Source organism: Chiloscyllium plagiosum, unplaced genomic scaffold, assembly GCF_037043375.1.
Source record: "Chiloscyllium plagiosum isolate Xiang-an unplaced genomic scaffold, Cpla_swu_hap1 HiC_scaffold_1, whole genome shotgun sequence".
In the NCBI taxonomy this organism is placed as follows: domain Eukaryota; kingdom Metazoa; phylum Chordata; class Chondrichthyes; order Orectolobiformes; family Hemiscylliidae; genus Chiloscyllium; species Chiloscyllium plagiosum.
Window position 1 is genome coordinate 97,015,120 of NW_028270139.1, and position 26,009 is coordinate 97,041,128.

A 26,009-nucleotide genomic window follows, 5' to 3' on the forward strand; every position below is an offset into this window, starting at 1 on the left:
CAACTGCACATAGCACTGAAGTTGTGTGCTAACTAATGATTTATACAGATTCAGTGTAGCCTCCATGCTCTTATTTTCTGTATCTTGGTTAATAAAGGCAAGGATTCCTTGTGCCTTCTTTTCTAACTTACTGACCTATCCTACCTTCAGGGAAATGTGGACATTCGCTCCAAGGTCCCTTAATTTCTTTGCCCCTTGTCACATTCTAACATTAACAGTATATTATTTTTCATTGTTTTACTTCCCCACATTTACCACTTTGCACATTTCTAGATGAATTCCATTTAACAATCTTCAGCAAACTTGAATTCCATTGATAATTTCCTGTTGTCTACAGCTGTCCTCACGATCAAACACATGGCCAGTTTTGATGGCATCTACAAGCTGATCGATTTGATCCATGTACTGTGCCAGACTAAAGTATAGCAGAGTATGCCTTCCTCAGATGTTTAGAGACTTTTCTCATCCCTAACTGTAAACACATACTTGCACAATTTGAGAGACAAAAAAACATGAAATTTAACCAGATATTTCATAACACAGATGAATATTTCAAAATAGAATAACCTTTGATGTAAGAGAACAGATGATTACATAGAGTCTTTCATGACATCAGAATCTCCCAAAACAATTTATGGCAAATCATCATTGTTGAATTGTAGTCATGGTTGCAATGTAAGAGTCACGGCAGCCAATTTGTGTACAACTAAATCCCAAAAGCAGCAATATGATTATGCCAATTAACCTGTTTTTGAGTTTGTTGCAAGGTCAATTATTGTCCAGAACACCATTCCTTCAAAATAGTGTCATGAGAGGGGAGGCACAGGCCTTGCTTTAACATCTCAGACAAAATGAATTGGCATTACTAACACAGCAGCAGGACTGAAGGAGTGCCTCATGACAAAAATTCTGTGCTCACATTCCTGGAACTTAACATAGAATCCAAAATGTTGCACACAGAGGTGAGAATACTACAAACTAAATCTGGATTATCAACAGGATAAAAGACTCCTCTTACCTTATCCCTGTCAGCAAAGAGTGATAATCTATTCAACATCCAATAAGTCACTAAGATCCCTTAAGGAACACAGCCAAACTTCTTGAAAAATTAACAGTAAGACAAAAGCTCCTCACTTGTAAATTGGAGGTGTACCATAGTGGGTAAAGGAATAGGCAGCTGTGTCTAATAATAAAAGCATTAACTGAATCCATGTGATTAAAATTGACAGGACGGATAGTGTTTGATGCAGTTTGACCTCATGACCTGCCCATCTAATTGTGTCCTTACCGAAATAGGCAAATGGGCTGAGGAGTGGTAGATGGAGTTTAATTTAGATAAATGTAAGATGCTGTATTTTGGATTGGAAATGTTGAACATGACTTATACAGTTAATGGTAAGGTTCTGGGGAATGTTGCTGAACAAAGAGACGTTGGAGTGCAGGTTCATAACTCCTTTAAAGTGAAATCGCAGGTAGACAGGATGGTGAAGGCAACATTTGGTATTCTTGTCTTTATTGATCAGTGCATTGAATACAGGAGTTGGCGGCTGTATTGCCGCTGTATAGGACATTGGCTAGACCACTTTTGGAATAATGTGTGCAATTCTCCCTACTATAGGAAGGATGATATGAAACTTGAAACATTTTAAAAACAATTTACAAGGCTGGTGCCAGGGTTGGAGGGTTTGAGCTATAGGGAGAGGCTGAATAGGCTGGGGCTATTTTCTCTGGAGCATCAGAGGCTAAGGGGTGATCTTATGGAGGTTTATAAAAAAACATGAGGGGCATGGGTAGGATAAATAGACAAGGTCTTTTTCCCTAGGGTAGGGGAGTCCAGAACTAGAGGACATAGGTTTAGGGTGAGAGGGGAAAGATTTAAAAGGGTCCTAAGGTGCAGCTTTTTCAGGCAGTGGGTGGCATGGAATGAGCTGCCAGAAGAAGTGATGGAGGCTGGAATGATTACAACATTTAAGAAGCATCTGGATGGGTATATGAATAGGGAGGTTTTAGAGAGATATAAGCCAAATGCTGGCAAATGGGTCTATATTTATTTAGGATATCTGTTCAGCATGGACAAGTTGGACAGCATGTTTCCATGCTGTTCATCTCTATGACTCTAAATGTTGCAAAGTGCAGGTCATGCAGTGCACCTGCAACTTTCAATCCCTCCAGCTTCTGCAGCATTGGCCTCTGAATGTTATAGCGTGAAATGTTTCTGCCAATATCTCAGTTTAAATCAGAATTATCAGGAAGCTCTTACTTGTGTATGTTTTGACAGGATCGATGTTTGGTCTCCGTTAAAAATGTATACGACTCCATGTTGTTCATCTTCTACAGGGGCTCCAACTGCAACGTCATTGTAGCCATCCAGATTGATGTCAGCAACAGCAGCTATAGCAGCTCCAAATCGAGAGTTCTTACCATCAACTGGCCCTTCTAAGATGCCTCGCTTTTCCAGGCTACCTTGCTGCATGACACAATTACCTGTATTGTGTTAGACTGCATTGGTGTTGATTCATTGCACAAATAAATGATACATGGTTCATAGATAATACTATTTTTTAATATTAGTGCAGCATATTTACCATTTCATTGCTTCAGATAAAAAAACCTTCCTGGATTACTGATTTCATTACATTATAAATGTCGTATTATTCAGTTTAATATTGCAGTTTGAATCAATGCCATCCATTCTACTAATGTGCTCCAGGCTCTATATTATGAGCCAACTAACTAATCTTTGGTAAGGATACTTCCACTCAGTGTGATTAAATAACATATGTTTTGACTTGTATTGTACAAGGTATAAAGATGTGAAAACGCTCATACTAAGGAATGCCTTAAAAATCACCAAGTATGATAATGTCACAGGGACTTGTGGTCAATAGCAGCTTAGGATCTCAAAGGAGAACATTCTAACATACAGCTCCTCCACACAGTCTTTGTAACAATGTCTATCAGAGCAATGCAACCTGTAACTAGTTGCCAGCATGCAATAAATTACGTCTTGTTCAATACAATAGCCTATTCTAGTTAGAGCTATAAGTATTTTTGCTATCCCACATTAGACCAAGTGGGCCCTGTGGATCTTTACAAACTTACCACATTGTGAGCTGCAAGCTAAGTTTATCTTTACAGACTTATAAACTTCCTGTTCCTTTATCGAATAATGTTTTGCTGCTGTGTTACAACTTGATGTCCTTTAGGCTTGCAAGGCTAAATAAAATGCTTGTGTAAATGTTTAGGAAATATTTATAGTCTAAGTTATTCCAACAGGATTTATTTTTTATTCAATACAAGTCAACTGAATGATTTTTATTGGCACAAAGTGTGTTTCTGCGAAGCAGCTTTTGGTCAAGTAATTGCAATTAGATTCTACAGAAAGCTGTTTTTACCTGATTGACAGAAAATACATACACTCTTCCTTCTTCATTTTTGTGTTGACCCATAAACATAGGTGACCCAACCAATAGTACGTCCGTAAACAAATCTCTATTAACATCGATAGAGCACAATACGCTTCCAAAATAGGACCCAAGCTAAAAAGGAAAGCAGATAATCAGTCAATTTAAATGACGAAACAGATAGGCATAATTTAAATGGATATGTTTGCTTGCACATCACTATTAGAATTACATTGATGTCCAGTGGCAAGCACTTCCTTTATTCATACTAATATACTATAATTAAAGAACAGCGTTGTCTACTCCAACGATAGCAATGCACGTCTCCATGGCTAGAAAAAGTGCTATACAAAGACATTTCTCCCCCTAAATGATATACTTTACTTACTAGATCTCTGTTATGCACTTGCTCTATTTCCTTTTGTCCCCATTGATACCGAATTTCAAACAAATACATTAATTTATAAAGTAGATAAAATGGGGTGGACTGGTTGGTAAGACTAGTGTGTTACAATGGTGAAACAAAAGTTGGAATGATGTCAAATAAAGATGTCCTATGTCCTAGCATTGACTGATTAGTCAAATGCCCCTTTGGTTTTTGTAATAGACGGAGTGTAGAAAGTACCCAACCAGCCATGTGTACAAAGCCCAATACAAAAAGCAACCTATTAGGTGGGATTCATGATTGACTAGCACTTGTTGGACAACCATGACTGTGTTACTTACCGTACAAGTGACCAATTTAAGATAATCAGTCAAGCTCATTATATGCCACATTCATAATTGCTAGATGTGACATACATTCAGATGACAGGACCAATTCTCAGCGAATGAAAGGAATATTTACAAGCCTTGACCCTTATTTAAATTACACAGAAGATTGGTAAGCATAGGTATCTTCTTAGCTTTCTCCATGGCAATACCTTGGTGAATCTTGGTGACTTGCCAATCAAACACCACCATTTTCATTTATTAAGTTGTTTGAATTTTGATATTCCTCTCTTCGGCCTGGTGAATGCAAAATATAAAGCTTCGGCAACACATCTCTTTTTAGCAATTTTATTCTGTTACCACAGATTCTCCTCTGCTTTTCACCAGCTGTAGCACTGATGGGAAAGGAGCAAAGACCCAAGGTCAGGTCTCTTCATTCGTTATTGCTGCCTGATGCTTCCTGAGGCATTTGCGGACTACTAAGCCTGCCTTGTAATAGGAGCAGGCCAAAAAAATGCAATATTAGGATGGGAGAGGTAGCACTTCCCACCTACACTGTAATGCAAAATGGTAGATTGGGGGTGGAGTAGGACAAAGTGAAATGCCCTGTCTTCAGTATTGGAGGCCCTACATTGCAGTATTAGATCAAAGCAGAGAAAGGTTTCTTTTGACTTATTTTCTACTGAAACTGTTGTTCAGGCACTCAAATTAATTAAGCAGCCATAAACAGTAGAGTCCACTGTTATTTGTTACTTATGTAAATGCTTTGGATGAGAATTTCGAAGGCATGGTTAGTAAGTTGCAAATGAGACTAAAATTGGTAGTATTGGGGACAGTGAAGAAGGTGATTTGAGATTACAAAGAAATCTTGATCAATTGGGCCAGTGGGCCAAGTAGCAGCAGATGCAGTTTATTTTAAATACATGTGAGCTGTTGTATTTTGGTAAGATGAACAAGGACAGGGCTTCATCCCCACCCCTATTCACCCATTGTACTCTTTGCTACCTTCCCCCACCCTCCTCTCTGACCTATCACCTCCATCCCCACCCCTATTCACCTATTGTACTCTATGCTACTTTCTTCACACCCCCACACCCCTCTCATTTATCTCTCCACTCTGCAGGCACCCTGCCTCTATTCCTGATGAAGGGCTTTTGCCCGAAATGTTTATTTTCCTGCTCCTCGGAAACTGTCTGACCCGCTGTGCTTTTCCAGCACCACTCTAATCTAGACTCCGGTTTCCAGCATCTGCAATCCTTGTTTTTGCCTTACAAAATTAATGGTGGGGCCCTGGTGAGTATTGTTGAATAGAGAGACTTTGGGGCTCAGGCATACAGTTCTTTGCAAATTGTGTCACAGGTAGTCAGAGTGGTGAATAAGGCATTGAGCATGCTTGTCTTCATTGCTCAGACCATTGAGTATAGGTGTTAAGAATTATGTTGTGGTTGTACACGATGTTGGTGAGGCCTCTTTTGGAGTACTATGTAGAGTTCTGGTCAGCCCTCCTATAGGATGGATGTTATTAAATTGGAGAGGGTTCAGAAAATATTATATGGATGTTACTGAGACTGGAGGGTATAAATTATAAGGAGAGACTGGATAGGCTGTGTCTTTTTTCACTGGAGTTGGAATATAAATCTCCAATTTAATAATATCCTTCTGATAGCAGGGCTGACGAGAACTGTACATAGTACTCCAGAAGAGGCCTCACCAACATCGTGTACAGCCACAACATAATTCTCAGCACTTACACTCAATGGTCTGAGCAATGAAGACAAGCATGCTCAATGCCTTATTCACCATCCTGACCACCTGTAGGAGGTTGGGCGGTGACCTTATAGAGTTTTATAAAACGATGAGGGCATAGGTAATGTGAATAGCAAAGATATTTTCTCTGAGGTAGGGGGATTCAAAATAGAAGATACAATTTTAAGGTGAGAGGAGAAAGATCTAAAAAGAACCTGAGGGGCAATGTTTTCACAGACAGGGTGGTTTGTATGTGGAATGAACTGCCAGAGGAAGTGGCTATTGCAGACGCAGTTACAACATTTAAAAGACATTTGGACAGGTACATAAATAGGCAAGGTTTAGAGCTAAATGGGCCAAATGCAGGCAAATGGGACTAGTTTAGTTTGTGAAACTCGGTTGGCATACACACAAGGGTCGGTTTCTGTGCTGTATGACTCTATTACTCTATAAACTGGTATTCCAATCTTCCCTTTACTCCTGTCAACAGAAATGTCCATAATTGCCCGAAGGGCACTTTGAAGGGATGGTGGCAAAAAATAAGTTGTTATTTAATTTTGCCTCCCCCGAGCTCTACTTTCGTATCAAACAGAAAATGATACAAACATAGAACATAAGACAGCATCTGATTTTTTTCTTGATTTTTTTTAAGCACACTGCCCAGTCAAAAAGAAATATCATCTGCCTGGACTGTCATGTGCCTGAAAAATGGAAATAGATGCATTCTGTCAAATAGACATGTACAGATAACATCCTTCCCTGTTGTTCTGCAGTAATGGGAGGGACTCTATGTCAAGGACAAGTTCTTTTTTTACTTATAGATGGCACTTCAATGAATGAGCTAAAATTGTGGTTAGCAAGTAGTTTGCTGTTCGAAAATTATTATGGTGTCAAAGATTGCAGGCTGAATCAAATCAATGCTTCCCTCGATAAATCATAAAATGCAAGGCTTGGCTTTCTGATGAATTAGAGTCAAAAAGTGTGGTGCTGGAGAAATGCAGCAGGTCAGGCAGCATCCAAGGAACAAGAGAGTCGACATTGCGGGCATAAGCACTTTTTGACTTTGATCTCCAGAATCTGCACTCCTCACTTTCTCCTTTCTGATGAATTAACTTAGTTTCTCTTCCTTAAAAAAATGCAGTTGTTTTGTGCCCTCATTTCCCTTATCCTCAAAAACAGAAGGCTATGCAATTATACAAAGGCCAATCAAAATAGTAAAGAAAATAAAAGGTTAGCACTGTACATGCCTGTTCTCCTTTTGCGGTCTGCTTAATTGTCACTTCATCATTTGATCCTACTGTGTATACAAGTACTTGTCCTGTATGTTGGAAACGTGGTGCTCCAGCAACATAGAGCACAGAGTATTTTGTAATCAAGGATGTCACTGAGTAACCTGGAAAGAAAAATACATATATCAGACCAAATATGACTGCAAAAGTTATAGCTGGTTGCTAAAGTATAAATAATAAACCAAATATATAAAATATATATGATATAAATATGCTTTAAATTCTTAAATTGTATTTTAAATGCCTAATTTAAAAGTATGTATTTAATAGATGAGAGTATCAGAATATTTTTGGCTTATTAGGCTTGCTCCCTTTGCCTCTGAGCCTTGGTGCTCGTTAGCGTGAGTGTATCTGAAGCCTGTTTAATCTGCTCTCATCAAAATCCACTGATAATTGTGTATCAGTTTTGTCAGGGCCTTGCACATGGAAGAGGACATTGATTTACAGTCGATACAGCCTAGCTAACAGTCACATTAAAGCATATTTTGTCCAAATAAAAACCTTTAAGAAGAGAAGAACACTGGGCTTCTGTCATAGCGTCATAGAGTCATAGAAATGTACAACATGGAAACAGATGTTTTGGTCCAGCTTGTCCATGCTGACCAGACATTCTAAATTAATCTATTCCCATTTGCTAGCATTTGGCCCATATTCCTCTAAACCCTTCCTATTCATACACCCATGCAAATGTCTTTTAAATGGTGTAATTATAGCAACTATATCACCCTCTGTGTGAAAAAGTTGCCCCTTAGGTCTTTCCCCGCTCACTGCAAACATATGCCCTCTAGTTCTGGACTCACCCTAGGGAAAGGACCTTGTCTATTTACCCTATCATTGCCCCTCCTGATTATATAAACCTCTGCAAGGTTGCTCCTCAGCCTCCGACACTCCATATGAAAACAGCCCTAGCCTCTTCAGCCTCTCCCTATAGCCCAAACCCTCCAATCCCGGCAACATCCTTGCAAATCTTTTCTGAACCCTTTCAGGTTTCACAGCATCCTTGCTATAGCAGGGAGACCAGAATTGCAAAGAGTATTCCAAAAGTAGCTAACCAATGTCCTAGAAAGCCCCAACATGACCTCCCAATTTCAATACTCAATGCACTGTCCAATAAAGACTACCATACTAAATGCCTTCTTTACTATCCTGTCTACCCCCGTGACTCTACTTTCAAGGAACTACGAACCTGCACTGGGGAGTCTCTTTGTTCAGCGATACTCCCCAGGACCTTACCATTAAGTCATAGTCATAGAGATGTATAGCAGGGAAACAGACCCTCAGTCCAGCTCGTCCATGCCGACCAGATATCCTAACCTAATCTAGTCCCATTTGCTAGCACTTGGCCCATATCCCTCTAAACCCTTCCTATTCATATACCCATCCAGATGCCTTTTAAATGTTGCAATTGTACCAGCCTTCATCACTTCCTCTGGCAGTTCATCCCATACATGCACCACACTCTGTGCGAAAAAGTTGCCCCTTAGGTCCCTTTTATATCTTACCCCTCTCACCTTAAACCTATGCCCTCCAGTTCTGGACTCCCCCACCCCAATGACTTTGTCTATTTATTCTATCCATGATAAGTCTTGCCCTGGTTTGCCTTACCAAAATGCAGGACATCACATTTATTTGAACTGAATGTGGTCTCTGTAGGAAAAAGGGCACTTCTCCTCTAAGGCCTTTACTTTCTGCTATTTGTGGTTCATGTATGTTTACAGCAATAAATTAATGCCTCCTCTGAGTGTTTTCTGGAAATCCAACAAAAGAAATATCCTCTATTGAGCTGGGGTCAGGTGATTGAGTGGTGAAATGGGTGGGGGAGGGGCAGGGTGGTTGTCTCCTGTCTTTCTCGTTACTCTGACAATACAACGACTCCGGCACCTACTTTTGAAGTAACCCTAGAAATCTGTGGGTGAGATAAAGGCTGGAATAATGGCTATCTGCCCCTTGGTGGGACCTCTACAACCAGGATAGTCTTCACCTGAACCAGAGGGGTACCAAAACCCTGGGTGGGAAATTTGCTAATGCCCTGCAGGGGTGGGGGGGGGGAGGGAAGGGTTTAAATTAATGCTGCAGTGGGGTGGGAACCTGAATTGTAGTTCCAGTGTACCGGGGGTTGAAGGTAGTGAGGTCAGGGATAGGTTTACAAGGTCACGAGAGGGCACTGGCAATCAGGTGTTGGTTTGAAGTGTGTCTACTTCAATGCCAGGAGCATCCGGAATAAGGTGGGTGAACTTGCAGCATGGGTTGGTACCTTGGATTTCGATGTTGTGGCCATTTCAGAGACATGGGTAGAGGAGAGACAGGAACGGTTGTTGCAGGTTCCAGGATTTAGACGTTTCATTAAGAACAGAGAAGATGGTAAAAGGTAGGGGCATTGTTAATCAAGGGTAGTATTACAGCAGCCGAGATGACATTTGAGGATTCATCCACTGAATTAGTTTGGGCTGAGGTTAGAAACATGAAAGGAGAGGTCACCCTGTTAGGGGTTTTCTATCGGCCTCCAAATGTTTCCAGGAATGTAGAGGAAAGAATAGCAAAGATGATTTTCAATAGGAGCTAAAGTGACAGGGTAGTTGCTATTAAATTAGATTCCCTACAGTGTGGAAACAGGCCCTTTGGCCCAACAAGTCCACATGGATCCTCTGAAGAGTAACCCCACAGACCCATTCTCCTACCCTATAGTTACCCCTGACTAATGCACCTAACAGTACAGGCAATTTAGCATGGCTAATTCACCTAACTGCACAACTTTGGACTGTGGGAGGAAACCAGAGCACCTGGAGGAAATCCACGCAGACACGGGGAGAACGTGCAAACTCCACACAGACAGTTGCCTGAGGCTGGAATTGAACCAGGGTCCCTAGTGCTGAGAGGCAGCAGTGCTAACCACTGAGCCACCATGCCGCCGTTATGAGGTCTTTATCTTACCCAACATTGACTACCCAAGTTAGAAAGATCAGTTTTTGTTCAATTTGTGCAGGAGGGTTTTCTGACACAGTATGTAGACAGGCCAATAAGAGGCCGTGCCATATTGGATTTAATACTGGGGAATGAACCTGGCCATGTGTTAAATTTGGAGGTAGGTGAGCACTTTGACGATAGTGACCACAATTCAGTTATGTTTACAATAGCAATGGGCAGGGATAGGTATATACTGCAGGGAAAGAGTGATAACTGGGGGCAAGGCAATTACGATGTAATTAGGCAAGATTTAGGATGCATAGGATGGGGAAGGCAACTGCAGGGGATGGGCACACTTGAAATGTGGAGCTTATTCAAGGAACAGCTATTGCAGGTCCTTGATAAGTATATACCTATCAGGCAGGGAGGTAGTTGTCAAGTGAGGGAGCCAGGATTTACTAAAGAAGTTGAAGCTCTTGTCAAGAGGAAGAAGGAGGCTTATGTGAGGATGAGGCATGAAGGCTCAGTTAGGGGGCTTGAGAGTTATAAGTTAGTCAGAAAAGATCGAAAGAGAGGGCTAAGAAGAGTGAGGAGGGGACATGAGAAGTTGTTGGTGGATAGGATCAAGGAAAACCCTAAGGCCTTCTGTATGTATATTAAGTTTAAAAGAATGACAAGAGTAAGATTAGGGCCAATCGGAGATAGTAATTTAAAGTTGGTGTGCAATCTGTGGATATAGGGGAAGCGTTTAATGAATACTTTTCATCAGTATTCACATTGGAAAAGGGAAGTGTTAGTGAGAAAATGGAGGAACAGGCTGTTATATTAGATGGGATTGTGGTTGACAACGAGGAGGTGCTAGCAATTTTGGAAGATCTAAAAATAGATAAGACCCCTGGGCTGGATGGGATTTATCCTCGGATTCTCTGGGAAGCCAGGAAGGTGATTGCCAGGGCTTCGGTCTTTACATCATCATTGCCGACAGGAGTAGTGGCAGAAGACTGGAGGATCGCAAATGTTGTTCCCTTGTTTAAGAAGGGGAGTCGGGACAGCTCTGGTAATTATAGGCCAGTGAGCCTTACTTTGGTTGTGGGTAAGGTGTTGGAAAAGGTTATAAGAGATAGGGTTTATAATCATCTGGAAAGGAATAATTTGATTAGAGATAGTCAACACGTGAAGGGTAGGTCGTGCCTAACTAACCTTATTGAGTTCTTTGGAAAAGGTGACAAAACAGGTGGATGAAGGTAAAGCGGTTGATGTGGTGTACATGGACTTCAGTAAGGCATTTGATAAGGTTCCACATGGTAGGGTATTGCACAAAATACGGAGCTTCGGGATTGAAAGTGATTTAGTGGTTTGGATCAGAAATTGGCTAGCTGAAAGAAGACAGAGGGCAATGGTTGATGGGAAATGTTCATCCTGGAGCTCATTTACCAGTGGTGTGCCGCAAGGATCTGTTTTGGGGCCAATGCTGTTTGTCATTTTTATAAATGATCAGGACATGGGCGTAGAAGGATGGGTTAGTAAATTTGCAAATGACTCTAAGGTAGGCAGAGTTGTGGATAGTGCCGAAGGATATTGTGGGTTACAGGGAGACATAGATAAGATGCAGAGCTGGGCTGAGATTGGCAAATGGAGTTTAATGCGGAAAAGTGTGAGGTAGTTCACTTCAGAATAAATAACAGGAATGCAGAATACTGGGCTAATGGTAAAATTCTTGGCAGTGTAGATGAAAAAAGAGATCTTGGTGTCCTGGTGCATAAATCCCTGGAAGTTGCCACCCAGGTTGATGTTAAGAGGGCTTATGGGTATTGGCGTTTATTGGTCAGGAAATTAAGTTTTGGAGCCATGAGGTCATGCTTCAGCTGTTCAAGATACTGGTAAGGCCGCACTGGAAGTATTGCATTCAGTTCTGGTCACTGCATTACAGGAAGGATGTGGAAGCTTTGGAAAGAGTTCAGAGGAGATTTACTAGGATGTTGCCTGGAATGGAGGGAAGGTCTTATGAGGGAACTGAGGCTGTTTTCATTGGAGAGAAGAAGATTGAGAGGTAACTTAATCGAGACATATAAGATAATCAGACGGTTAGATAGGGTGGACAGTGAGAGCCTTTTTCCTCAGATAGTGAAGGCTAACACAAGGGGACATAGCTTTAAATTTAGAGGTGATAGATTTAGGACAGATATCAGGGGTATTTTCTTTACTCAGACAGTAGTAGGGGCGTGGAATGGCCTGCCTGCAACAGTAGTAGACTCGCTGATGTTAAGGCCATTTAATTGGGCATTGGACATACATATGAATAATAATGGAACGATGTAGGTTAGATGGGCATCAGATTATTTTCACAGGTCAGTGCAACAATGAGGCCCGAAGGGCCTGTACTGCGCTGTAACATTTTATGTTCGATGAACAAACCATTCCTCAGATAATATGGAGGAACAATTGCCTCATTTCTGAAGAAGAAGTTAGGATTCAAGTAATGACTGAATTGAATAAATTATGGATCAGAGTAATTCCAGATCAAACCAGTGACAGGTTTTGGGAAAGAAGTTTGGGAATTATGTTTTCCTTCCTTTTTTTTAATTCTGGGAAATATCAAGATTGAGCTTAACAAAGAAACATGAAAGTAGGAATTTTGTGTCACTGAATCCGCAAGTGTACACTTGCAGCCCACCTTGATATTTAATTTCATCTTATTTATAAATGTCAGTGCTACTAGGGCTGCCTTGACTTGATGGCAACTTTTCTCAACATCTATAATGCTATAAAATTTGCACATGCCTCCTTGTTTACCCTAAATTTGAATCAGTCAGTCAGAATGAACACAGACCTTTGATGTTAAAGTGAGTGGGATAAAATTAAAGCTTACCTAAGTATGAACTGTCATTTCTATCTTGCAGAATATCTTGAAAAACTTTCTTTTCAAATATAGTAATTTTGTCAGATGATTTATGGACTGTTGTGCCTGCCCAGTCATAAGCTCCTACAGCTCCCAACATCAGCACATCCTGAAAAAAATAGATGCTTGTTTTGACTAAAGTGCAACATTAAGAAATTACTCATTGCTCTGGACACTTAATGGTATGGAGCTATCCTTATATGTCAAATACCATTTGACTTCCGTAAATACTCAAATTCCTGGCCGGATAACGAAGGTCCGGAATCTGTGATCCACTCTTCCAGGAGTCTGTGTATTGCAAAGAATGCACTCAGTTTTTCTGTCGTTGTCCCTGTGTTTGACAAATGTACTCTATGCACATCCAGCACCCCCACTTTGAGTGACTAACAACACTGAGCCCATGAAAGGACCTGCACAGTCAACGTGTGAGTCCAGGGTTACCTGGCCATTCACACAAATGGTGGGGGGGGAGCTGCTGGTGGTAATTTCTGTCCTTGTTAGCACTCTGGGCACTGCCTCGCCAATGTGGCTATCTGCATCCAATCCTGGCCACTAAATGAAATTTTTCACCAACATCCTCATTTTGGAGACTCTTGGATGACCCTGGTGGAGTTCAGCCAGTATTTGGTGGTGACCTTTGCTCAGGACAATCACCCTTGCTCCCCATAATACTATGCCGTCCCCTCCTGTGATCTGGTCTCTCCAGATTGAAAAAGGTTTTAATTCTGGTTGTGACGTCCCTTTGGTTTCCCCCATCACCACCAGCTGTTTCAGTTTTGGCAGGACCAGATCTTTCTGTGTCCAAAGTCTGATATTATCAGCTGTGATTGGAGAAGTGTGTCTAGAAAATATGTAACTATTACAGACTCTTCCAGTGGCAGTACCACTGCTGGTGTACCTACCAGCTGAAGGTGGCTGAATGGATCTGCATTTGCTACTTGGCCTCCCAGACAGTGTTCCAACGTGTAATTATTTGCACTTAATATTAGAGCCCACCGTTGAATTTGGCCTGAAGCTATGGACAGCACTGCCTTGTCCTCTTTAAGTAGGCCTAGCAGGGGTTTGTTATCTGTTATTCTTATACATTTATGACCTGTAATGGTACTGGTGGAACTTCCTGACTCCAAATATGACCACCAAACCTTCCTTCTCTATCTACCATACTGCATTGGCCAAAATCCGGGTTGCATATGCATATCATTCCTTTCCATTGGGCCACCTATGAGCTAACACCAGCCCGATGCAGGGAGGCATTTCATATCAGTACCAGATCTTGCTTGGGATTATACTGTGCCAACATCTTAGAGAATGAGAGCTGTTTCTTCACTTTCCTGAAAGCTATGGCTTGGCTCTGTGACCATTTCCGAGGCTGACCCTTTTTTAAGGGTTGATACAAAGGTGCTAGGATGGAGTCCAGGTTACGTATGAACTTTCTGAAATAATTTACCAGCTCAGGGAAAGACCCTCAGCTCTGGTACAAATGTGGAGCTGGGGCATCTTTGATCGCCCTCATTTTATTTTCCAATGGGTGTAACCCTATCTGGTCAACTCTGCAGTCAAAATAGGTCACTTGGGGTGCCTGGAACACACATTTTTCCCTACTGAGGCATTTGCCCACCTGGGAGAAACATCTAACAACTTTGTCCAGGTTCTCTAGGTGCTCCTTATTGGTCTTCCCTCTTATTGGCACATCAAAATAAATGGTGATTTGGAGTAGACCTTGTAAAATGTTCTCCATCATCTGCTGAAATATTGCACAGGCTGATGATACCCCAAATGTCAGACACGTATAATATGGGCATTCATTGTAGCATACTTCTGTGAATCCTCAAGTAATTGCAACTGCAAGTATACATGGCTCATGAAGGACAGCTTCATGAAGGACAGATCCCCTGCCAGCTTTGCAAATAAATCCATTATCCAAGGGGTTGGGCATTTATCTGGCTGCAAAAAAGCAGTTTACCATTTTGTTAAAATCCCCACAAAGGCGAACCGACCCCTGGACTTCACAATGAATATGACCGGTGTTGCCCATTCCACAAACTGGACTGGTCTGATGATTCCTTCGCTTCCCCGCCTTCTGATTTCTGCCCCTACTTTTGCCCAGGAGGCAAATGGCATTGAGCAGGCCTTATAGAATCATGGAATTGCTTCCTGGTCAACGTACAAGCTGGCCTTGGCCCCTTTGATAGTTCCTCAACCTTCCTGAAAGACTTCTGGGTTTAATTAGGGCTTCACTCAGGCACCATTTTCTAATCGAAAAATATTGAGTCAATCTAGGTTAATCCTTTTCAACCACTCAAGATTGATGTGGCTTGATGTTGAGGCCTCACAGGCGAGTGTCCTCTCATCAACTTACTGTTTATGGACAAAGTATGACCTGTGGCTGAGCACTGTGAGAGCCCAATTATCTTAAATACGGTGAAAGTATGGAGGAAAATGCGGCAGGGTGAGGTCAATTTGCTTAAGACTTTGCTGTTAACCCCATTAGTGGGAGTGCCAGGATTTAGACCGGGGTCAATTGACTCCAGCTTTCGAGCATGGGAGGGTAAAGGAATCTCCTGTTTGGGAGACATATTTGAGGGAGAGGTCTTGATGTCTTTCAACCAATGAAGTCAGAAATATCGGATTCCTAATAGGGATATTTTACGATACTTCCAAGTTAGGGATTATATAGAGATAAAGACCATGCTCTTGGCTCAGCCGTACAAGTTGGATATAGAGAGAAGAGTGCTCTGATGTGGGAGCGCTCTCTCGGTTAGTACCATATACCATCTGCAGAGGGGGAGTGCTTTGGAGATATGGAGAGACTCCATAGGATCTGGAATCAGGGATTGGGGATGAAATCTCATCGGAAACATGGGAGGACATGTAAGGGAATGTAAAGAAAATTTCAATATGTAATAAAGCACAAGCGATGCAATTGAAGATCCTTCACAGGGCCTATATGGCACCAGAGAGGTTAGCAAAGTCTAAGAAAGGATCTTCTCTGAAATGTCCCAAATATATAATCAGCATAGGCACCCTCACACATTGCTTTTGATCCTGCTACAAGATTCGTGGATACTGGGGTGCCATAGTAAGTGAGCTGGAGAAGATCCCGGGAATTGAAGATAAGGTGGATCTGTTATCCTTTCTTTTAGGATTAATGAATTTGCCCTTTCTGGGTAAGCACGGGATGAGGTTATTTAACATTCTTACACATTATATGAGGAATAACATTTTAATGAACTGCTTATCAGAAAAACCTCCAGGTTTTGAGGGGTGGCACAGACTGGTGCTGGAACACGTTCCCCAAGATTATGTGACGAGTGGTGCACCATGGAAAGGGCAATTTTATAAGACATGGCGGCCATTTTTAAGTTACATAGACAGGGGCCTATTGGCAGGACTGATTAGGGCCTTTGAATAGCCGTGAGGACTGTAATATGATGGTCTGGGGACCCCGGGGGGAGGAGGCCTAGTAAAAGTGGGTATAATAACTGTGGACAGGAGCTTCAGTGGAGGTGCGGCAAGTGGAGTAAAGTAGTGTAATGTTATGTAATTTACTTTTATTGGATTGTAATTTAATTTAATACTATTTCATTTAATTTGAGTTTATTTTAACTTGGGTTAAGTTAAATAAATATGAGATGTTTGTATCCCTAAGAGTAGTAGGTGGTTTATTGTTCACATTACTGTAATATAATAATGTGGTATTATTTCTACTTTTCTGTATTTTTGTACTTTTATAACTTTTTGGTTTGTTTTGTAAAAGAGTAAAATGTTTTCAATAAACATATATATAAATATATAAACTTTCTCAACCAATTCTGTCCCATTAAGCTTGAGCCCGAGCCTTTTACTGCAATTAGTGATAACTTAACCAGCCACTTCTCGTAAGAGACTGGAACCGAACTTGTACCTTTAATCCATAAAAATTCCCCGGTATAGGTTCTCAGTCTTGCTGATGTCTTGTGCAAACTTAAGGCTTGGAGTCCAGAGTGAATTTTGTGAAAGATTGGTTCTGCGATTACTGAAACGGCCGTGTCGGCTTCAATCACCATTAGAACTGGGTGACTGTTTAACCATACGTTTATTTTGATTGGTTCTGATTTGGATGTTGCTAAGCAATTTAACTGTTCCAAACCAGATGTAGGATGTGCACTTTCTTATGTACTAGCCCAAGGCTTCTCCTACTCAGTTTAGGTCCAATGGGACTGTTTTCCTGTTTTGAGCTCACATATCAGCAGCAACTACAATGGCTTTGTGGCTCAGATTCTGAAGAAAATTTTAACCATTTGGCCAAGTCTTGGTTTTGTTTTGGGGTTTAGCAGTGGGCTGACCTACAGTCCCTCTGTTCAAGATATGCCCTGAGTGAGGCTGTGCAATTGCTTCCACTCAAGTGGTGTTTCCCAAACTCAGTCGGACAGGTGAGTGTGTCCACATCCATTGGAATATACTGCAACTCATATGCTCTACTTGCCACAGTTTCCAATGGTAAAGTCGGTTGTAGTGCCTGCATGAAATCCAGTTGGGCTTCAGCAAGTAGGTGAATGTGAGGAATACAGATGCTGGAGATCAGAGCCAAAACAAATGGCGCAGGAAAAGTACAGCCGGTCAGGCAGCATCCAAGGAACAGGAGAGTCGACGTTTCGGGCAAAAGACTTTCATTAGGAATTTGGTGGGGCGGAGGGGTGGGGCGGTACAATGGGGCTGACAGCCAAATAGGATGAGGGTGGGCCATGGTTGTATCATTAACTCCACATACCAAAGTCTCTCAGCATCTCATTAAGGGTTAAATCAAAGTCACACGTTTCTGCCAGTCCTAATCTTGTCAAAAATCCTGATATGACTTCCTGTTTCTTGAATTGCTGAGTAAAACCAATAACATTTCAGAATTAGATGAAATTGGAGTCGTAATATTCTTTAACTAGATCCATCAACTCTGGAAAGGTTTTAGTATCTGGTACCTCAGGGAAACTTAGGCTCCTAATAACTGATAAGGCTGCAGGTCAACAAGTTGTTACGAGAATTACTCATTGCTTTTCATCTGCCCCAATGTCATTTGCCTGGAAAAAAATTATTTCCACACACTGGTCCACACATTTTCGGCAGCAGAATCAAATAAGTCAAGCTTTCCAAACAATGTCATGATGCTAGCAATGCTTACTCCAACTTAAAGGTGACTGTTGCGAATGTGTTTTTTCAGGTCATGCTTTACTTTTATCACCACTGGAATAACTCCACAGAGGCCAGTATCACCCTTCATTTACATGTAGGAAGTCCTTGACATTGATCCAGTTCCATCAGAGTCAGCTTTCAGAATGAATAGAGCCTACAACATGCTTGTTTATATCTGTCAGCCAGAGTTCTCTGATTGGACCAGATTAACAGCCCCAATAAGGGAACTCATATTCTCTGAGGTAAATTCCCTGGCTGAATTTATTTCAGTCACTACGTATGCTGTTGAAGCTTTTAGTCTTGCATTCATCAGAATAGAATCAGAAGAACAACAAATTATATTGCTTGAGAAGAGGGTGCAGATGGTCAGCAAGTGGACTCCATTAGCCTTCCTAATAGCTTGCTGTACCTGCATGTTAGCGTTCAGTGACTCATTGACAAGGGCACCCTTTGGACATCTGCATTTTCAAACTCTCACAATTTCAGAAGTACACCTGATTGGAAGTGGCATTGTCATGAAGTATCCAGCAGGGAACAGTTAACTGCCAAGCTTTTGCTTAAATTCATACCTGGCAAGATAACTCAGATTGGGAGAGACATTAACACGGGAAGTACATCGGGGTCTCTGGAAAAAAAAGCTAGCAATACCTTGACTAAAGTTGACCTCTCTGGACTGGTAAGGCCTGTCCCAATCAGAGTCTACTTGCCAACCAATAAATTTCATCTTCTCATGCATTGTTCCCTTTAAAATTTGATCATTTTGTGATTTCAGTCTTCATGCGTATAATACATGCATCTATTTTCAGCAAAACGTCCTCAATTAGTTGTTGACCTTGATAATAGAGACTGAAAAATCACCCCAAAACCATGAATACCTGGCTGGGTACAAAGTGTGCACTGAATCCAACTTGTGCCATTTCCAGTAGGAAGTTATCTTCATTTTTATTGCTTGTCCCTAGAAGAATGAGATCATGAAAATATACAATTACACAACCATAAGTTGCCTTATCCTTACCCTACATTCTGTTATTTTCATACTTTTGAGTAATTTTGATCAATCAGCTTGATTTCCTGGCTCTTGAAATAATATTGGCACCACAATATAGTCTTGGATCATTTACTCAATATGTCTGGATGAAGATTATACAAGTTAATCATAGAATCCCTACAGTGTGGAAGGAGGCTATTGGACCCATCAAGTCCACACCAGCCTCCAGAGAGCATCCCATCCAGACTTAGCCCCTACCACATCCCATCTTTTACCAAGGTAAATCTAAACATCCAGGGCACTATGGGGTAATGTAGTATTGTTAATTCACCTAACCTGTACATCTTTGGACTGTGAGAGGAAACTGGCACAGACAGTCACCTGAGGCTGGGGTTGAACCTGGGTCCCTGGTGCCATGAGGAAGCAGTGCTAATCGCTGAGCCACCATGCCAACCTAAATGCTCCAGCTCCACCTTTTGCACTGATGTGCTGAGCACCCCCATCTTTGAGTATGTTGAGACTTCATCTTGTATTAGTTGTTTAATTATTCTCCACATTTATGACTGAATGGGCTGTAGATCCATGACTATTGCATAGTGTTTCTATTGTTTGGCATTCTGTTGTTAGTCCTGAACTGTAACTTCACCAAGTTGATACCTCACTTCTATGAATGCCTGATAAAGCTCTTAGTATTCTCTCCTGCACTGTTCATTAAATGATGGCTTGGTGTTAATGGTAAACTGACAGTTGTGCTGAGATGTGAGGTTACAGCTTATGGTTAAGTACAATTCTGTTGATGACCCATGAGGCTCATGTCGCTCCAAACTAAAAGCTATGACTTGTTCGGTCAGAAGCAGTGGTACTGAACCACTCTTGGTGATTGAAGTCCCCCCCAACTGTTGTACATTCTGTGCCCTTGACACCCTTAATGCTTTCTCCAGGTGGTATTTATCATGGAGAAAATCTGGTTCATGAGCTGAGGAGGGGTGGGGGGTGGGGGGAGTAGATGGTAATAATCAGCGAACGGTTTCTTTGCTCATGTTTCACCAATACTATGAGAATTTAGGGGGTCTGGAGTCAATGTTGAGACCTCCCAGTAAACCCTTACTAATTGCATATCACTGTGCCACTACCTGTTGTGAGTCTGCCTTGCTATTGGGACAGGTCTGGGATCTAGTCATACTCATGGAACCATATTTTACAGCCAATCTCAAACTGTTGCTTGATAAATAAGTCTTCCATAGGAACATAGAAATAAGAGTAGGCCATTCAGTCTGTCAAATCTGCTGCAGTAATAATACCATTATGACTGGTTCCACTCCCACTATTCCCATAACCCTTTATGTCATTGATAGTCAAAAAATTATCCACCATCACTTTAGGAATGCTCAAAAGCTGAGCCTCCACCACCTCCCTGGAGGAGAGGGTTCCAAAGATTCACCACCCTCTGACTCCTCATCTCAATTTTAAAAATTGCGATGCCAGTTCTAGACTCCCCAACCATATAATCATAGAATCATAGAATCCCTACAGTGTGGAAGCAGGCCATTTGGTTCATCAGGCCCTCACCAAACCTCTAAAGAGCATCCCACTGACCCCACCTCTACCCTATCCCTGTAACCCTGCATTTCCCATGCCTAATCCACTCAGCCTGGGCACTATGGGCAATTCAGCATGGCCAATCCACCTAATGTGCACGTCTTTGGACCAAGATGCAGTTACCCTGTCCGGTCCTTTAAAAATTCTGTAAGTTTCAATGAGATCAGCTCTTGTTCTTTGAAACTCTAGAGAATGTGAAGCAGTTATAGAGTCATAGAAACAGAGTCATAGGGCCTTACAGTCTGGAAACAGACTTTAATCCTATTTGCCTGCATTTGGCCCATTGGTCCATATCCCTTGAAACCTTTCCTATTCATGTACTTATTCAGATGTCTTTTAAATTTCGTAACTGTACCTGCATCTGCCACTTCCTCTGGCAGTTCATTCTACTTTGAGTAAGAAAATTGCCCCTCACATCCTTTATAAAACTTCCTCCTGTCACCTTAAAATATGCCGCCTATTTTAGCTCCCCACTCTAGGGATAAGAACCTTGATATTCATCTCATCTAAACCCGGCATGATTTTATAAACCTCTATAGCGTCACCCCTCAACTTCCTATGCTCCTGTGAAAGAAGTCCCAGTCTATCCAGCCTGCTTTTATAACTCAAATCATCCATTCCTGGCAACATCACTATTCTGAGCCCTGTCCAATTTAACAATATGCTTCTTCTAGCAGGTTGATCAGAACTGCACTCAGTACTCCAAAAGTGGCCTCACCAATGTCCTGTAAAACTGCAACATGATATCCCAATCAGTATGACCAATCAATCTGACTGGACAGCTCTATGAACCTGAAAACAAGTCTGGTGCGCCTTCATTGCACTCTGTCTCTGGCAAACCAAGCTCTGATTTGAAACCAATATCGCTACTCCTGTACTCAAATCCTCCCACAATAAAGGTCAGTTTTCCATTAGCCTTCCTAAAGGGCTGCACGGTGGCTCAGTAGTTGGCACTGCTGCCTCACAGCACCAAGGACCTGGGTTCAATTCCCGCCCCGGGCAGTTGTCTGTGTGGAGTTTGCACATTCTCCCCGTGTCTACGTGGGTTTCCTCTGGGTGCTCCGGTTTCCTCCCACAGTCCAACAGATGTGCAGGTTAGGTGAATTGGTCATGCTAAATTGCCCCTAGTGTAGGGGAATGGGTCTGGGTGGGTTGCTCTTCTGAGGGTCGGTGTGGACTTGTTAGGCCGAAGGGCCTGTTTCCACACTGTAGGTAATCTAGTCTAAAAGTATACTGCAACTCCAGTGATCAATTAACAAGGTGACCAAAGTCCCTCTGCACATCTACACTTTCCAACCCCACATCATTTAAAAGATATTTGGATAGATATATGAATAGGAAAGATTTAGAGGCATATGAGCCAAACACAGGCAAAGGGGATTAGTTTAGTTTGGGAAACCTGGTCGGTGTGGACAAGTTGGACTAAAGGTTCTATTTCCGTGTTGTTTGACTCTACGACTCTATATATACGCTGCACCAACTTCTTCTGACCAAAGTGGATAATGTCACAGTTTTTTACATTATATTCCATCTGCCATGTCCTGGAACATGCATGAAGGCAGTCCAAATCTTCCTGAAAACATCTTCTACACAGTATGTGCTAGTATCATCTCCACATTTGGAAATATGATATTTTGCTTTCATGCCTGAATCATTGATATGTATTGTGAAAAACGTCTCTTGCTTCTTTCCTAAATAGTGGAGTGACATTTTCAAGTTTTCAATCTGCAGGACTCATTCCAGAGTGTGTGGAATTTTGGAAGATGATTATTAATGCATTGATTATTTCTCACCAGCTGTTTTAACACTCTGGGATATAGACCATCAATTTACAGCCCTATAAATTTCTCAAGTATAATCTCTTACTAATACTAATTCCTATTAATTCCTCCTTTTTCCTAGTCACGTGGATTCCCTAATTCTAGAAGATTTCGTGTATCTCCTTCAACTTTGGCACAAACCCCAAGTAACCAAATAATCTTACAATCTCTTCTATTCTAATGACAATAGCCCCAACTTTGCAAGTTTTTTTTCTAATTCCTGACAGCGGTAGTGAGGAAGTGTCATATGAAAACTATATGTTGAGTACTGACTATTTTGTCAAAATTCTTTCTATGGTTCAAAACTGCACACAGCATCATTGTAGCAGTCCTTCAAATGAGTTAACAGTTTGAAAATTAAGACCAATAGAGCAACATAAAAATAAAACAGAATACTTTGAAGAAAACAGAAATAAAGATTTACCTTCAATACCAATGATACGTTCTTTGAGAGTACTAGCTATTTCTATTAAAGCAGCTTCCGAGGATACATTAAAAAAATGCTTCTCTTTTGGATCACTTGCAATGGACTTGATTTCCTTGATTAAGTTTTCTGGGTTTATTTGTTCTCTGTTGTAATATCCAAGAACCTATAGAAGTTATAAAAATGGTTAATTCCATTACTTGAAAGTGAAATAAACAATTTTATTAACTGCTCCAATTTCAGATAGGTTTTGAAGTCAGGAACTAATTGGTCCTGGCAGAACACAAACTAAGCATGGCAAGTATGTCTGAGCAATTTGTTCCATTTGTTAGCACTGACAATGACTCGTTCCATCAATAAATGAAAACAATTACGGTCGGCATGAACTGGTTGGACTGAAAGGTCTGTTTCTGTGCTATGTGACTCTATAACATATAGCAGAAACAAAAACAGAAATTGCTGGAGAAACTGGCAGTATCTGTGAAGAGATTTCTGTTTTTGTTTCGCTCTCTGAAATCAATTTAGACCGAAAATAGACTAAGAGTATGGGTAATTGGCCAGGTCGAAATTGTCCTACCTTTTGTGAACAGGACAATTTTCCACATTGCTGGATAGATCTCAGTGTTGTAGCTATACTGCAACAATTTGGATAGGGACAGGGCAAATCTACATCAAGGCTATGTTGACAAAGTCTCCCTTAACTTGCAGGATGGTGTCTTTCTTTTTAAGGATGACAATGCCATCCATTAACACTGGAAGAAACATTTCCAACAACACTGTAAACATGGCAGCTGATTTCCCCAGTGTCTCTGGCTGAATGCATAGGTGAACCATCAACAGTGGAAGAGCAGCAAAAAGCAATCAAATAAGTGAAAAAACAAATAGCTTGCAGCCTGATGGTCTTCCAGTTGACAATGGAGGAGTGAATCTCACATCAAGACTCTTGCACTGACCTTACAGATTTAGGAGGAAAAGGAATTTTCTCTTGCTTTAAAGATTATAACAATGAGGCTATCTTCAACAAGTGAGCTCAATGAAGCTATGAAAGCTATTGAGGAATTTCTCTCTGGTCTAAAGCAGAGAAAATCCTGATATGAAATGTTCTGAATTGCTTACATCTATGTGAGATTTTGCACAAGTTTGTGAGCACAGAATCAGTACACTTGCATACATCCAATGCAAGTGGACAGGCTTGGATGGAGCAACTTGAAGAATAAGAACTGGATCCACCATCTTTTGGAGGGAGTTTGAAGCAGCCACAGAGTATTCCTATGCCCAACCCATTCCAGGCCCTGCTGCATTATGCCATCCAGCTACCCTGCAGAGTCTGATATAAACTCCATAGCCCCTCTGTCCTCTGTCCACAGCCTCTTACACCCCCACGTCAATTTGTACCGTTGACCTGGCCCCATCACAGTTAACACCTGCGCTGACCTAAGCCTCCAGGTGCATCATTATTGCCCTTTATATCTCCTATATCAACTTTTTTGATTTTATTTTCAAGTAGTTAAAAGACAGAAATTGAATTGAATTGAAAGTTTCACATCTCTTTTTGATTATTTACTTGACTACTCCCTTTGACAACACCAGTGAACTTGAGTTTCAAAGTAATTATACACTTCTTACACGCATTCATGAACTCTTTCACAATCCCATAAGGCAGCTTACCGCTTATAAAATATAAGCAACCCCTTCCAAAAAGTACATGACCTCTCACATTGGCATTCCTGGAACATTTCCAAAGGGTACCTTATCTCCTCAAATCTCCTTTTGCAGCTTCAAATCTCTTCCAGCAGATCTAAAGTGTACAATGTATGTTTTTGACATCCCAGAAGTGAAAGTAGGTTCTGACTGAAGGGAGTTGTACATTAACAGGTACAGCTGCCTTTGTGAACTACAGTGGGGTTTTCAAATTAGAACTATTGATCTGCTGCAAAAAGTACTGGGGGCAGCATTCAGGGTGGGTTTTCCAGATCTTTGCCGTTTGTGCTACTTTTGAAAAATGGAGAACCTCTCCATCTTGAGAAAGTTCAAGCCTTTCTGATATGAGGAAATCCTCCCAGAGACAGTGTGGCTTCAAAACTTTCCGATACATTTCCAACATGGATTTAGCTGTGAACAAAGGTTTAGAAAATGCCAGGGAAAAACAGCAGAAACTCTTCAGCACACCTCTCGATCTGGCCAATACATGATGCACAGTATATTACAATGTTTGTTGATTGTGATCCAAAGATTTGAATGTTCAAGAAATTTCATTTCTGGAACTGTTTCAGACTGATAAAGCTGTGACTGTCTGACATGGCGATCTGAAAGGGACATCTTCAGAAATCTAGAGTGGTATCAAGGAAGGTAGTTGGATAGCCCCATATATTTTCAAATCTCCTGACATTAGATATTTGCCTCATCAAAAATCAAATACCTTCTGATGTCAGTATTAAATATCACCTATTTAAAAAACACTCTTTAACCTCATCCCAAAACTAAGCTAACTACCATAAACATACAAGGCCTATAATTTGCAGATGACTGCAGTGATATTGCCAATTTGCACCAGATTTGCAAATCACTCTTCATCTTTCATTTCTGCAAACTAAAAGCTCGGTTATCCTTTAATATTGCTGAAGCTAAACTCACATCAATCCATTAAAATAAAACAAACAAAGGAAGTGTTGGAGCTGATGAAGGGTCACTGGATTTGATATGCTAAATCAGTTTTTTTTTCCACAGATGCTGCCAGACCTGCTGAGTTTCTCCAGCAACATCTGTTTCTTGTTTCATATTTCTGGCATCTGCGGTCCTTTGTTATATCATATCAATCCAGATTTAGCCAGATGTTGAAGGAATATGTTGAGTACTTCCCACACTTAGACAGCCATCTCTCAAAAGGCCATTAATGAAAGGGAGATCCAAAATTGGATCCATTTCCTACTTCTGCCATCTGAAAATGATATCAGCGTGTGTTTGACAACAACACCCTCCACAAACTAACAAAAGTTTGGAACTACAAAACAGCTGTCATCACCTTAGTGCTATACTGCAGTGAGAAATGGATTGTGTATTGG

The 26,009-nt window shown here is 41.2% G+C and overlaps 1 protein-coding gene across 1 annotated transcript in view; it reads right to left on the reverse strand.

Moving 5' to 3' along the window:
• The window catches only part of LOC122549086 (integrin alpha-2-like), a 188,959-nt gene that overhangs the window by 72,880 nt on the left and 90,070 nt on the right, over positions 1-26,009 (reverse strand). Inside the window, exons 9-14 of the mRNA XM_087989312.1 lie at positions 22,948-23,113; positions 18,992-19,071; positions 12,924-13,062; positions 7,109-7,254; positions 3,396-3,539; positions 2,261-2,467 (exon numbers count right to left, since the gene is read on the reverse strand). Coding sequence (XP_087845438.1) covers positions 2,261-2,467; positions 3,396-3,539; positions 7,109-7,254; positions 12,924-13,062; positions 18,992-19,071; positions 22,948-23,113 — 882 coding nt within the window. The remainder of the gene's footprint in view (positions 1-2,260; positions 2,468-3,395; positions 3,540-7,108; positions 7,255-12,923; positions 13,063-18,991; positions 19,072-22,947; positions 23,114-26,009) is intronic.